Here is a 12,983-nt window from a genome sequence, read left to right as displayed (position 1 = left end):
GCAAAACGCATTATCATTCTCCACTGTAGTGGGAAGTGCTTGACAGATCATTTTGAACTGAGTCATCCAGATCATTCAGCCAATTAGGGTCTCATGCTAATCCAGATGCCGTTAATCATCTCCTAGTTGGTATGCATTAAATGAACTACAAACTAGCATATGTGGAGACAGTTGTCAATTTAACATCACTTCAGGTTTTTTTTGCTTCATGTGCTTGTCTATGTGTACAGTACGCATGAAAAATAAGATGCTAATTTACTTAGTAACAAGGCTGTAAATCAGCAGATAGACTATCCACTGCATACAGTAGTAATGTGCTTATTGTCGCATATGGGAATCCCAGGTCATGAATTTTTTAGCTGCCCCGCATTGCTTTGTCGAATAAGGAGGTTACTGTAATGCAGTAAACTAATACCAGGCTAAAAACTTGAACTGAAAAAGGACAAGAAGTGACGTAGTCTGAAGTGACCTGGTATAATTTATTTTTATATATGTTATATTATTATTATTATTATTATTACAATTACTCATTTATACATTTGGGTTTTTACTGGAGCAATCTAGGTAAAGTACCTTGCTCAAGGGTACAACAGCAGTGTCCCCTAACTGGGATTGAACCCACGACCCTCCGGTCAAGAGTCCAGAGCCCTAACCACTACTCCACACTGCTGCCTATATAACCAGAACACAAAAAAAACATTGCAGGACGGATTACCTGATACTGTATACCTAAAATAAATAAATAAGAAGTAAAAAGGGATATTTGTGGAAGGTCGTTTGCACCGGCAGGTTGCACCTACTCTTAGAATAACGTGGTAGGAGTATAAGTGTTTTCAAGTGCATTAGGAATCCTTCCTACATAGCTACTATCTTTAGTAAGAATGGCACTCTTCCCTCCCCAGTGTCAAAGCATAACCGTTTTTAATATAAATAAAGTAATTTTGAAGTCTGCACGACAAAGCAGAAATATGAATACAAGAGAAACAGCATCTCATCCAAATTTTTTTTTTTTTTTTTTCTTTTCTGGGACTTTAAACATCTAGCCTGTCTCGAGTTCTGAATAAGAACATTTTTATATCAAACTGTGTATTTTAAAGTGGCCTTTCATCTAAATTGGACTTCGCAATAAGAATTTTAAAATGTAGACTTTGTAACTATACCTTTATAAAATCAGGTTTTACATGGCCTTTGAAGATTCAAGGCCATGGGTCATTTTGATTACAGCCTTGTAAATTAACTTTATTTTGCCATGTCAAACTTGACATCCTTGTTGTATTATTCAAGCTAACAATCCATACTACCAATATCTATAATATCCAGGCAGTCCAATATTGTTCCAGAGGTGTCCTATACAATGATTTTTTTGTTTTGTTTTTGTTTTTCTAATAAAATTTAGTAGTCGGCAATTGATTTTTACCCCGGTTTTTTTCTCCCAATTTGAAATAGTCAATTATTTTTTAGGCTCAGATCACTGCTACCACCCCCGCACTGACTCAAGAGCGACAAAGACAAACACACGCTGTCCTCCGAAGCGTGTGCCGTCAGCCGACCGCTGCTTTTCACTCTGCAGGCCCACCATGCAGCCAGCTCAGAGCTACAGCGTCGGAGGACAACGCAGCTCTGGGCAGCTTACAGGCAAGCCCGCAGGTGCCCAGCCAGTCCACAGGGGTCACTGGTGCGTGGTGAGCCGAGGATACTTTGGCCAACCTAAGCCCTTCCCACCTGGGCGACGCTCGGCCAATTGTGCGCCGCCCCTTGGGAGCTCCCGTCTACGGTCGGCAATGGAATAGCCTGGACTGGTACCGGCAACCTCCAGGCTATAGGGCGCATCCTGCGCTCCACGCGGAGCACCTATACAATGATGTTTTTAATCATCAAAGTGATTGACGAATGCAAGTAGAGTTCCAATAAATAACAGATATAGAATGGTTCCACATTGATTTTTCATATGGATCATTTTTTATTTTGATCTTCAGTATATTGCATAAAATCACAGATGTGCATCCATGTCACAGAGTTGTACTCTTGATGAAAAGAATGTGGCTTTGTTATTATGTGTATTTAATTGGCTAAGCATGTTTCCAGTTGCCTCATCGATCTCTATTTAAAAGCTGTCCTTTCAGTGAGTCCGAGTAAGGCTTGTAAGGGATTGTGATATTAACAATGATTCATTTGTCCTACGTATATATGCGTTAAACAGTAATAGACAATGACTATTCAAAATATATCGAATTAAGCAGTTTAATAAGCAATACTCATTCCATTATTGCATAGTAATATAACAACAAGCAATTATAGCAAATATATTTGTATACAGATTATATTAGTCACCTAGTTTACGGTAACAGCAATAGATCAAGTCTACCTGTAGACCAGACACTTTTGCAAGGCAGGGCTGGAAGTTTAATCTTCTGGATCAGAATTCCCCAAGTAGTGGAGCGACGTTCAAGTACCTCTCCTTTTAAATACTTATTTAACAACTAACTCTATGCTACTACCCTATGTGTGTCCTAAACTGATTAGCAGAGTGACATTATCATTATCAGTTACGAAACACTGATAATCTGGTTTATTTTCCTCTGAACCATTCTTTCTGTTGCATCAAGTTCTTGCTAAACCTCTGCTGCTAGTGACTTCTGAACCAAGATGGATGCTTAGTCTCTTAGCTCTCGCACCCTAAGCCAAATTTACGCTAAAATACAGGACTGTATCAAGGAATGTTTGAAAACTCAACTTGCCGCTGATATTAAAACTGTGCTCTGATTTAAACTCAGTCCAGTTCCGCTTTCAGCAAGTGAGGGAAAAAGTAGCTGCCCTGGCACCCTCTGTTGATAATGAGAGTAAAAGAATGGATGTTCTGCAAGCTGCACAGCGACAGAAGAGGGACAGCATCAGATATTCTGCTGTGGAGATTTCACGACTCAAGTCTCATCTGGCTGAGGTGGAGGACCGGAATCGCCATTCCAACCTGCGCCTTGTTGGTTTAGCTGAGGGACTTGAAGAGGACGACACGATTGCATTTCTTCAGAATCCCAAGATGGCTCCCCTCCCTCTCTTCCGAGTCAGCACAGGGGTGACAGCGGTGAGCTGGGTTGAAATAAAAGAAATAATAATTGGGCTTTCCAAATTAGGGAGAAAATGAGAAAAAAGAATTGCCGATTCCAAATTAAAAAAATATATATATATAAAGATCCACTAGAATGTTCTAGCTATAGGCCTCTATCATTAAATTTATTTGCAAAGGCTCTTTCCAGGAGGCTGAAATTAAATCACCCTGTGGTTGATTTAATTTTGTCGACAATTACCGCAAGAGGTCTAGTCTCCTCTCTTTATGATTATTTTACTTCCTATAATACCAGCTCTCTTCCAGTAACCACTATTTGGGACAGATAATTAGACAAGTTGGGGGGCAGTCCTGACTGGGAGGTGGTATGGGACAATATTTTTACATCCTCTAAAAACTTGTACATAGAGGCTATGCAACGCCTTACTGGCGTTTTCAGGTGAAGATCGCTCCCGACCCCCTTTGTCACAGATGCACTCTGGGAGTAGCTGGTACTTATTTACATATGTTTTGGGAGTGCCCCATTATTGAATGCTTCTGGAAACATGTGGTTACTGTTCTATCTGAAGTGACTGGTGTAGAGGTGCTGCTCAACCCCCGATTGCTCCTTCTCGGTGATGACTCCCAAATAACTATTAACCTTCAGGAACGGCGACTTTTGTTGGCAGGACTAACAGCAGCTAAAAAAAACATTTTATGGGGCTGGGTGGAGACCGAGATACCCTTAGATTGCACTTGGTTGCATTGTTTTGCAGACATTGTGGAAAGAAGTACTGCCAAATTACATCATGCCAGTGTAAAGACGGTAACGGCATGACCTGCTGCTTTTTCTTTTATTAAGAATATGTTTCTCTTTTTGTCTTGTGAAAAAAGTTTGCTTAATTTGTGTGGTTTTTTTACTGCTTTTATTTCTTGGACACCCCACCTCCCTGCTCTGCTTTCTTGTTGTATTTAATCCAGTTTTTTTTTGTATTGGGGGTTTAATCCCTCCCTGCCACAATACATGTGAGAGTGTGTCTGGAGCCTTAATTGAATGATTGATGGTTAATTAGGCTTCAGCCACATGGTATATAGGAGAGGAAAAATCCTTTGTCTGGGGGAGGGAGTTAGTGAGTTGTTTTATGTGTATATTGATCAGTGAAGGCGAATGCCCAGCCTGACATTAGTGTTTATTTTGGCCCTTGTGCTGTTGTTTTGTTTGTTTGTTTGTTCCTGTTTGTTTATTTGTTTAATAAACGTTTGTAACAGCACTTAAACTGCAGCTCTCTGTGTCTGAGTCTCTCTCCTGCTGGGAACAAGCCTACCCTGTCACACACAGAAAAGGGGATAGATTCTAATAGGGATGTTCTGAACACAGTAATAACAACACATTGAACAGTATTTGTTATACCTTTTCAGAAAGCACAGCATAAAGGACTTGTTGTAAAATATGTTAATTGTATTATGCTGGATTATTTTCTTTTTGTAAATATTAAATACTACTAATTTATTATTGTTATTTAATGTAGAGCATTTAACATTAATAATTACAAGGGTTTATAATCTTGAGCAGGGGTGCTGGGGGTACGGTAGCACCACCTGGCTTTGCATGGCTTCCATTGTATATAGGGGTTACAGTTTTGTTCAATGGCTTTCAGCACTCCCACTATAAAAATTGTTCCAGTTACCACTGATCTTGAGTTCTTTTTTTAGTTTATTGTTTTGAACAACAGGCTATCTCTCTGATGTTCTTACCAAAAATACTAAACCTTCAATAAAGGAGCCCTAGCTATCGAAAGGATAATGAACATTGTGACTCACGAGTTGTTTGTACAAACTAAAGTGTTGATGACCTCAAATGTTCAAATCCTAAGAAGTTTCCTGCCCTTTGAATTTGTTTTGTGGGTGGAATATCGCACATGCTCCAGTCATGCCTCAAAAAAGAAGTAGCTTGAAGCCAGCTGAAATGACTAAGAGTGATGCAATCTGACATTTTAAATTCCCTGGGAATCATTAATCCATATCCTATTTATTGTTGAATTAACGTGTTGGCCTAGAATTTCTATATATATTTAATGTACTGCGAAGCTGAATCTAATCATAATTTATACCATTAAATAACTGAACTTGATTGCAGTTACTACTTCAGCTATTTATCAGCTTGAGCAGCAAAATTCATGTTCCTATTGCCCATGTACCTGTGCTGGCCCCGTGGGTACCAAGTGAATAAACTATATACAGATGCACTCCACTTATAACAAACTCCAAGGGACGATGGAAATCAATACTTTATAAACAAACAATTTGAAATGTTGTATGTAACTGCGAACATAGTACCTTAACTGTTAAGTGCCTTAAATGTTAAACAATAGAAGAAAGCTTAACTGCCAAAGAATGGGAGTTTATTATTTATACAAAACACGCCCCTGTGGGCCGTACAATGTAATAGGTAGTACCATTTTGCGAATTTATATTTTCGCTAAATGTAATTAAAATTGTATATGTTATTGTGACACGGTGGCTGGGCGGTCACGACAGAAGCAGGAATGTAAACAAACTGACACCAAATACTGCAGTTGCAAAAGAAAGACGCGGCTGGCCGCCGTTTTATTTAAATACAAAAATAAATAAAAGGTTTTAACAAAAAGACTTGCTCACAGGGCGAAATAAAAAGGATAAACAGAACAAATCTCGAACACAAAATACTACGAAAACAACACAAAACAATACAGGTCAGGCTGGGCAGTAGCCTTCACTGTTCCTGTATTATGAACATTTTTAAGTTTAGTTTCGTTTTCGCTCGCTCTCTCCGCTCTCGTTCCTCCTCTTGAACACCCACCCCGAGTGCAGCGAGCTGCAGGCTTTTATGCAGGTGACCATCTCCCGATTAGCAACAATTTAAATCACTTAATTAATTCGGGAGATGGCCACCTTCTGCACAAGCTTTTCTAATTATTCCTGGCAGAGGACGAGTACCCACTCTCGCCTCTGCCAGAACACATTTTAAATAAAACAATAACAAAACCTGCGGCGCCTCGCTGTTACAGATAATAAATACATAAACAAACACGCACAACTTTCACATTTAAATACAATAAAACAAATAAACAATACAAAATAACACAGGGGCGGAGGGGAAGACCCCGTTCTAAAAATAAACAAACCCTGTACAGGGCTGCTCGCCCTGTTACAGTTATATGTTTAAATTGCACAACGGCTGTGCCGAAACAGAAGAATAAAAGTAAATGGTACTTGTTTTTCCGGTGTGACTGTCATTTACTGTTCCGGAAGTACTTTATTTGCACAAAATATCTACCTGTGGAACAGGAAAACGTATTAAACTGTATATACGCAGGGATGGAAATAAGACTCCCATTGCATAGCACACCTGAGCTTGTTAACTGTACACTGTAGCTAATCAAGCTTGTAGTAAAACCTGGAATGGATGAAAATGCTATGCAATAGCAGTCCTACTTCCATCACGGTATACGTTAAGCGAGTCAGGATTAACTAGAGTAATTCTCCATTAAAGCCCATGTTGTTTGGCAGGGACGTGCCTCCTCACATACATACATACATACATACATACATACATATTTGAGAGTGATGATTCATTGGTTAAAAGCAAGTTGGTTGTATATCTTTCTTTAAAATTAAGTATAAACATCATTGTGGAAAAGAAAAACATTTGATGAACCATAATCTCACCCATAAGAGAAAATGGCATTTTCCTTTTATTTTCCTTTGTGATTTTATAATATGTGTTTGTGACTATCTACAGCGATTAAAGAAGTATGTATGTATGTTTCCGTTTGCTATCTGAACAGCGGTTTATTTTTTAAACACACTTTTATTTGAATGTAGAGGAAGTTTCCAGAGTTTTCTGGGAATCCCAGGGGATTCAGAGGTGTCTGAGGCTAAACATCCATCATTCCCAATCGTAGCAAGGCAAAAACAATTAAATCATAATTCCCATACTACCTAAAAGAGGAGTATAAGGAGAGAGAAAAATGGGTATGGTGGTGCGTAATAATCGGGCATATCATGTAATTCATTAAAACTAGTGTAGGAGCCTTGTATCGACCATGTGGTGTGTGGGTGGCAAATTCTTTTACTCTTTGAAACCACAGTGTTCTTTCATAGTGGGCTTGTACAGTATTAACATGTTGACGTAGAGTTGAGAAATTCAAGGGCATTGCTGTAGGCAGCTGAAAGCCTGTCGGGGTCACCATGAGCTCCAAATAAGGTCACCAATAAATAAAAGACCTTCATATTACTCATTCTTTGTCATTGTCTTTCTCTTCTTTTGTTTCTAGTTGGATATAAACAAGCTGATTACAGCTGTGCATGTGAACCAATGCCACAGTCCCACCCACAAGCCTTCAGAGCCAGCTGGGGTTATCATAGAGCCTTCTCCGGGGGACAAGTCGAAAAGATTCTTTGCTGATGAATCAGAACCTCTGCTGCGCTGTGACTCCACTTCCAGTAACAACTCGCCTCTTAGCAGGACAGGTTCATTTATTACCAAAGGTAATGACACAGACCAAGCTCCCAATGACTCGCATAGTCAACATTACATGAAATGAAATGATAAACAGCAGTGCTTTGTTAATAGTATTTTACATGACTCACTTGAGATCTGCCTCCCAAGCATTGTGCTATATTGATTGTAGTTTTGGGGTGCTGTGAAGTGGAAGAACAATAGTCTAGACAATGGCTTACAGGGCCAGGCTTGTTTTCTTAGAAACAACAGTTTTGTCCCTGCAATGACAGCCCTGCTGGGAACATAGGGAATTGCTTTTTTACTAACTTTAGCTACGGTGAAATTGACATTGTAGTGTTTCTTAAACCAAAGCAACACACTCCTGAGATTATCATCGACGCAGTTCAAAATAAATATTCCACTTTTTTTTCAAATGTTTCAAACAAGCCTTTAAAGTATTAACTACATCCTAGGTGGTTTATCTTGTGATCGTCAGCTCATGTGTATCTCTTGTTCACTTTCAGAAAAGAAAGATACAGTATTGCGACAGGTACGCCTGGACCCTTGCGATCTGCAGCCAATCTTCGATGACATGCTTCACGTTCTGAACCTAGAAGAGCTCCACGTGATTGATGAGATCCCTCAGGCGGAGGACAAGCTGGATAAACTCTTTGAGGTTGCTGGTGTGAAGAGCCAGGACGCCAGCCAAAAGCTCCTCGACTCTGTGTACAGCCACCTGCCTGATCTGCTGTAAACACCCCGCCAGTAAACTGGGGCTTCACATCACTTGTCACAGACTGGCGGAGTGACTAGCATAAAATGGGAATGTTACATGTAAAACCTCAACAGGTTATGTGAGATAAGGCCAGTAAATGTCTTCTTGGTACAGCTGTTATGCTGCAGTGTCCTTGAAATACATCATGCTTTGGGTTCAATATAGCTTTGGAAAATGTTCTCTTTATTCATGTCATAACTTCTATTAGCTTTTTCATTCATAAGATAATGCCTGCATTTATATATATATATATATATATATATATATATATATATATATATATATATATATATATACATTATATATATATATATATAATATACACATTTATTACAGTTCATGTGTAAAATCGGTAAATCTATAGATTAACCAGTAAATGTGTAGATTTACAGCTCAGCGGTCAATTTATAAAATATCTAAGGAAATGGTAGTAAACAATCTCTTTTACTTACATCCATGATCACCGTCTGGCAACCATTCACAATACAAAATAATGTTTTGCCGGCAAAATGACGTAGCTTACTATATGATTCTCACTAAATGCAAAACATGCGTGCACTTAGGTTATGCTTTTTTCTAAATGAGTTTGACTGAATAATACTAAATCACGCTTAGTAGAAGCACGAGTATTGCTGAAGAGATGTCAGTATTACCATACCTAATGTTTGCCCTATGGTCAGTTTTGATTTAAAAAAATTATTATAATAAACCGGGGATAAAATCATTAGAAATAAGACCAGAGATCTGTCTCTAATCATGTCCGTATATAGGACAAGACATCAATGCGTGGTCTCTGCTAAATACATACATTATTATTAGTAGTCGTAGTAGTAGTATTACAGTCGCCACCACTTAGAACAGGTGCGTTTGTGTTAACATGATTCACCTGCAGTAAGCGATGGATGGTATAAACTCCCACACAGTAACAATAATGTTCAAAATGTCTTCCAATCACCAGTACAGTAATCAAAACAAACAAGCGTGTATGCGGTTGAAAATCTTTATTAAGATACTCATTACACTAACAATGAATGTAATAAAAAGTACAGTAATCCATCGCATATCCGACTGCGGTGGGACCAGAGTAAGGGCCGATATGTAAAAAGACGGATAAATGAATCCTGTTTTAAATACCATTTTACACAGCTGTAACAATTACTGTACTATATTAGTATTGTTTTGAGATTCAGCTTTTATTAGGGAGCTCCCCTGAATCCCTTGTTTAGAAAGATACAGGTTATTAATGCTTGTAACAGAGTAGCTGTCTGCCGTGTGGATGCATGCATTCACTGCTGAGTGACAGGCAGGAGATCGAGACGGAGGTTGAATTTGATGCCCCCCGCAGCCGAACATGAATTATTTATATATTGTAACGCTGAGCTGCAGGGTTTCCAGGATATAATGAGACAGACAAGTTGCAGTTCAAAGCAGTAGAAAACCGCTGTATTTATTATTTTTTTAGCTTTTAGTGAACAATGGCTCTCATTCCTCTCTCACTTGCAAACCTCTCTTGACTCTCAATTCTCCCGCTTCTCTTTCAAACTGTCATCTCCACACACACACCCAAGTCCCTCCCCCTTCCTCACTCATTGGTCCAACACTCCCTATCTCTGACTGCTCGTGTCAGACCTGCTCCCACCCCCCTCAGTGATGCACTCACACACAGGCAGTCTTTCAGCTCTAGTCACAAAAGCACCAAAACCCACAGAGAACGCTAACAGATCTGAACAAGAATAACACAGTTTAGAAACACACAGAGTACTCCCATCCCCTTCCCCAGTCCATAATCAGGTCCATTCTCACATTGTCCCCAGCTTTTTGAAGCAACGTTGCATTGTTTGCTGACTGACAGAGTTCCAAGCATGCTTTACCAAGCCCATAGCATCTACCAGAGACATTTTATTTACACTGAATTTTCGTGCTGATGCTCATCGCTTTTCTCTTTCCAGCCACGCTTGCTTACTGTTGCAGTCAGTGCTGTTTTTTCAAAATGTAAACCTGACACTGCGTACAGGGATTAAATAGCCAAGATACAGTACAGGGGTAATTGCTCAGTAATGAGGTGCAAACAGCTGATTGATCGAACAAGCTTTTACTACAGTGAAGTGCTGCCTTTTGTATTGAAATCTATGTGAATGGCAATGTAACGAGGTGAAAACAGTAGTTTGCCCGAAATATACGGCGTGCTTAACGGTATAAACAATGCCTTTGTTATTGAAATCAATGGGAACGGCAAATGCTATGTGTCTGATAATATTGCAAGAAGGGATGCAGTGAAGTTTAGAAAGATTAATCAAATACAAAAAAGAGTTTTAGAAAAATAAATAATACATTTGTTAATTTACTCAAGTACGTAACAGGTCTTACAGAAATCTTTTTATTTATTTATTTATTTATTTTTGCCATTAAGCTCCCTGGTGTTACGAATTCACCTTTAATGTTGTAGCATTCTAACTACCATCTCCTTAGTTATTTTATACATTGACCTCTGAGCTGGTAAATCTACACATATACTGGTTAATCTATAGATTTACAGATTTTACACATGAACCGTAACATATATATACCTACAGTATGTTAAACATTGAAGTTGGGAAAACAAATTGGAAAGTTGGCTCTTTTGAGCACAAACTATAATAGAATTTTTTTGAGTGTGTATTTAATTCATTTTAATGCTGACTGATTACCTGTATATAATGTATGCACTTATTTTATAACTTCTTAAAATGGTATGGCATTTTGCCAAATCTGCTTTTATTGTCCATGTTTCTTTGCAGTGTTGTTAGCTTACTGTACATATTTGTGTGTTTTTTTTTTGTAATGCATAATATATATATTTTTTTTATTGTAAATTCTATGCTTAACAGAAGCAATTATTTGCACGATTTATTGGGAATTGACGACTCATTCTAAAGGTTCATTGCTTGAGTTTACTAATTTATATTCAAATGTAACACTATAAAGATTCACGTTCAACATGTACTCCTGGAATTAGGTGGGCGCACTTGTTAATTGTTTTAAATGAATGCACACCTGGCAGTTCCTTCATTGTACTTCTTTAAAATGGAAACGATTTTAGATAATTATGAAACAAGAACAGTGATGAAGCTGTTTATTCCTGGTAGAAACGCAATAGGCTGTATTTGCTTAACCAGTCAGGGTGATATAAGCCGGCTATATATCGAGCTGCACTGGTGCTGGGCTTTAGATACCCTGGTGGTACTGGTTTCATTGTAAGAACAACTCTGATAGTTTGTTAGAGATTTTTTTTTAGTTTTCTTTTTTTTTACTAATATGGCCTGAAATGGTAAGAAAGAATTATGTTATGCAGACAAATTTCTGTGGAATTCATTGAAGATAGTTACAGATTTGCCATCTAGCCTGGCACTGACGTACTGAAGTATAAATGTGTTTCTTACTAAGAGTTGCTGATGTTTGCCCCTTATATTCTGGTGGCTGTTTTAGTATGTGACACTTGTAACCAATAACTGTATTACTATTGTAACATGTTGCATCAAGCCATTAAAGTTCAAACCTTTGTCATAATGACTGCAGTGTCTGGATATTTATTTTTTTAATCTCATGGCTGTTGTTCCACACAAGAACAGCCATATAAAGATGTGATAAATATAAAAAAAGCATATTACTGAAAGGTTCACCCTAAATAAGTTTGTATTTGAAGTTGGACTGCTTAGTTAAACAAAACACGATTTACAAACGTTTAAGTTCATACAAGTTTTCAAGGGTTTTGAAACATATTAGGGTTATACAATAGACTAATACTTTTCAAACAACTTTGTTGTTTAATAGCTTCCCCTAGGTGAGGGCAAGTTTGGTTGGGGACCTGCTTCGGACTGGGTCCTGTTGGCCAAACCCCTGGTGGAGGACCACCCCCTGGCCCCTTATCGATAGCCTCACCCGGTATATCACGTCTGAGAGCCATTCCAACACTGTGCCCTCCCAATGACTGGTCAGCTTGGGGCAGAGCCCTTTCTTCCGCCGGGGGAGGTATACCCAGACTCGCTCACCAGCCTGGAAACCGCACCCCTGGCAGCAGGGATGCTGCCACTGGCCAGCCGATGACATGTGCTTCTGGGCAAAGGTGGGCGCAGCGTCCAGTCGGTCCCTGAGCTGCTGGAGATATTCCAGTCCAGCCGGCTCGGAGGGGGGTAGGGGGGGTTGGCGGTCGGCGTCCTACCGAAAACTAATCCACCTGCGTGCGGAGCTCCCTCCCGAATATGAGCGCTGCCCAGGGTATATATATATATAGATAGATAGATAGATAGATAGATAGATAGATAGATTTTTTTTTAAAGGATAGAACATTTTAAATAAATACATAAATGACAGCTAATTAGTCCAAGTTCTTACCTTTCAAATGAGCCCACAGAAATAAAAAAAAATCAACATCAATGGGAATTTAATTATTAAAGTTGAAAAATATAATGTTGTTTATGATGCCAGTGTCTGTGGTTATAAAGACAATAAAAAGGACACAACATGGTAAGAAATAGCAGAACAATTGGAAATTGATGGTAGGCTATCTCTTTATTTCACCTTAATTTTTAGTCAAAGTGATGGGGAGCACCACACACTGGTTTTGTATTTCTATAAAATTACGATTCTATGCTTTTTTTGGTGTGTTATACTTTATTTTGTGAAAACCCAGATTATTTTTTTTT

The 12,983-nt window shown here is 38.7% G+C and overlaps 1 protein-coding gene across 1 annotated transcript in view; it reads left to right on the top strand.

Annotated features, from left to right (window-relative positions):
• The window catches only part of tnfrsf21 (tumor necrosis factor receptor superfamily, member 21), a 38,149-nt gene extending 26,302 nt beyond the window's left edge, over positions 1 to 11,847 (top strand). Inside the window, exons 5-6 of the mRNA XM_034921234.2 lie at positions 7,360 to 7,573; positions 8,051 to 11,847. Coding sequence (XP_034777125.1) covers positions 7,360 to 7,573; positions 8,051 to 8,280 — 444 coding nt within the window. The 3' untranslated portion in view covers positions 8,281 to 11,847. The remainder of the gene's footprint in view (positions 1 to 7,359; positions 7,574 to 8,050) is intronic.
• Positions 11,848 to 12,983: the final 1,136 nt, after the last annotated feature.

This window comes from Acipenser ruthenus, chromosome 5 (assembly GCF_902713425.1).
Source record: "Acipenser ruthenus chromosome 5, fAciRut3.2 maternal haplotype, whole genome shotgun sequence".
Taxonomy (NCBI): Eukaryota; Metazoa; Chordata; class Actinopteri; order Acipenseriformes; family Acipenseridae; genus Acipenser; species Acipenser ruthenus.
Note: the sequence above shows the minus strand (reverse complement) of the source record. Positions and strands in the feature narration are given on the sequence as shown.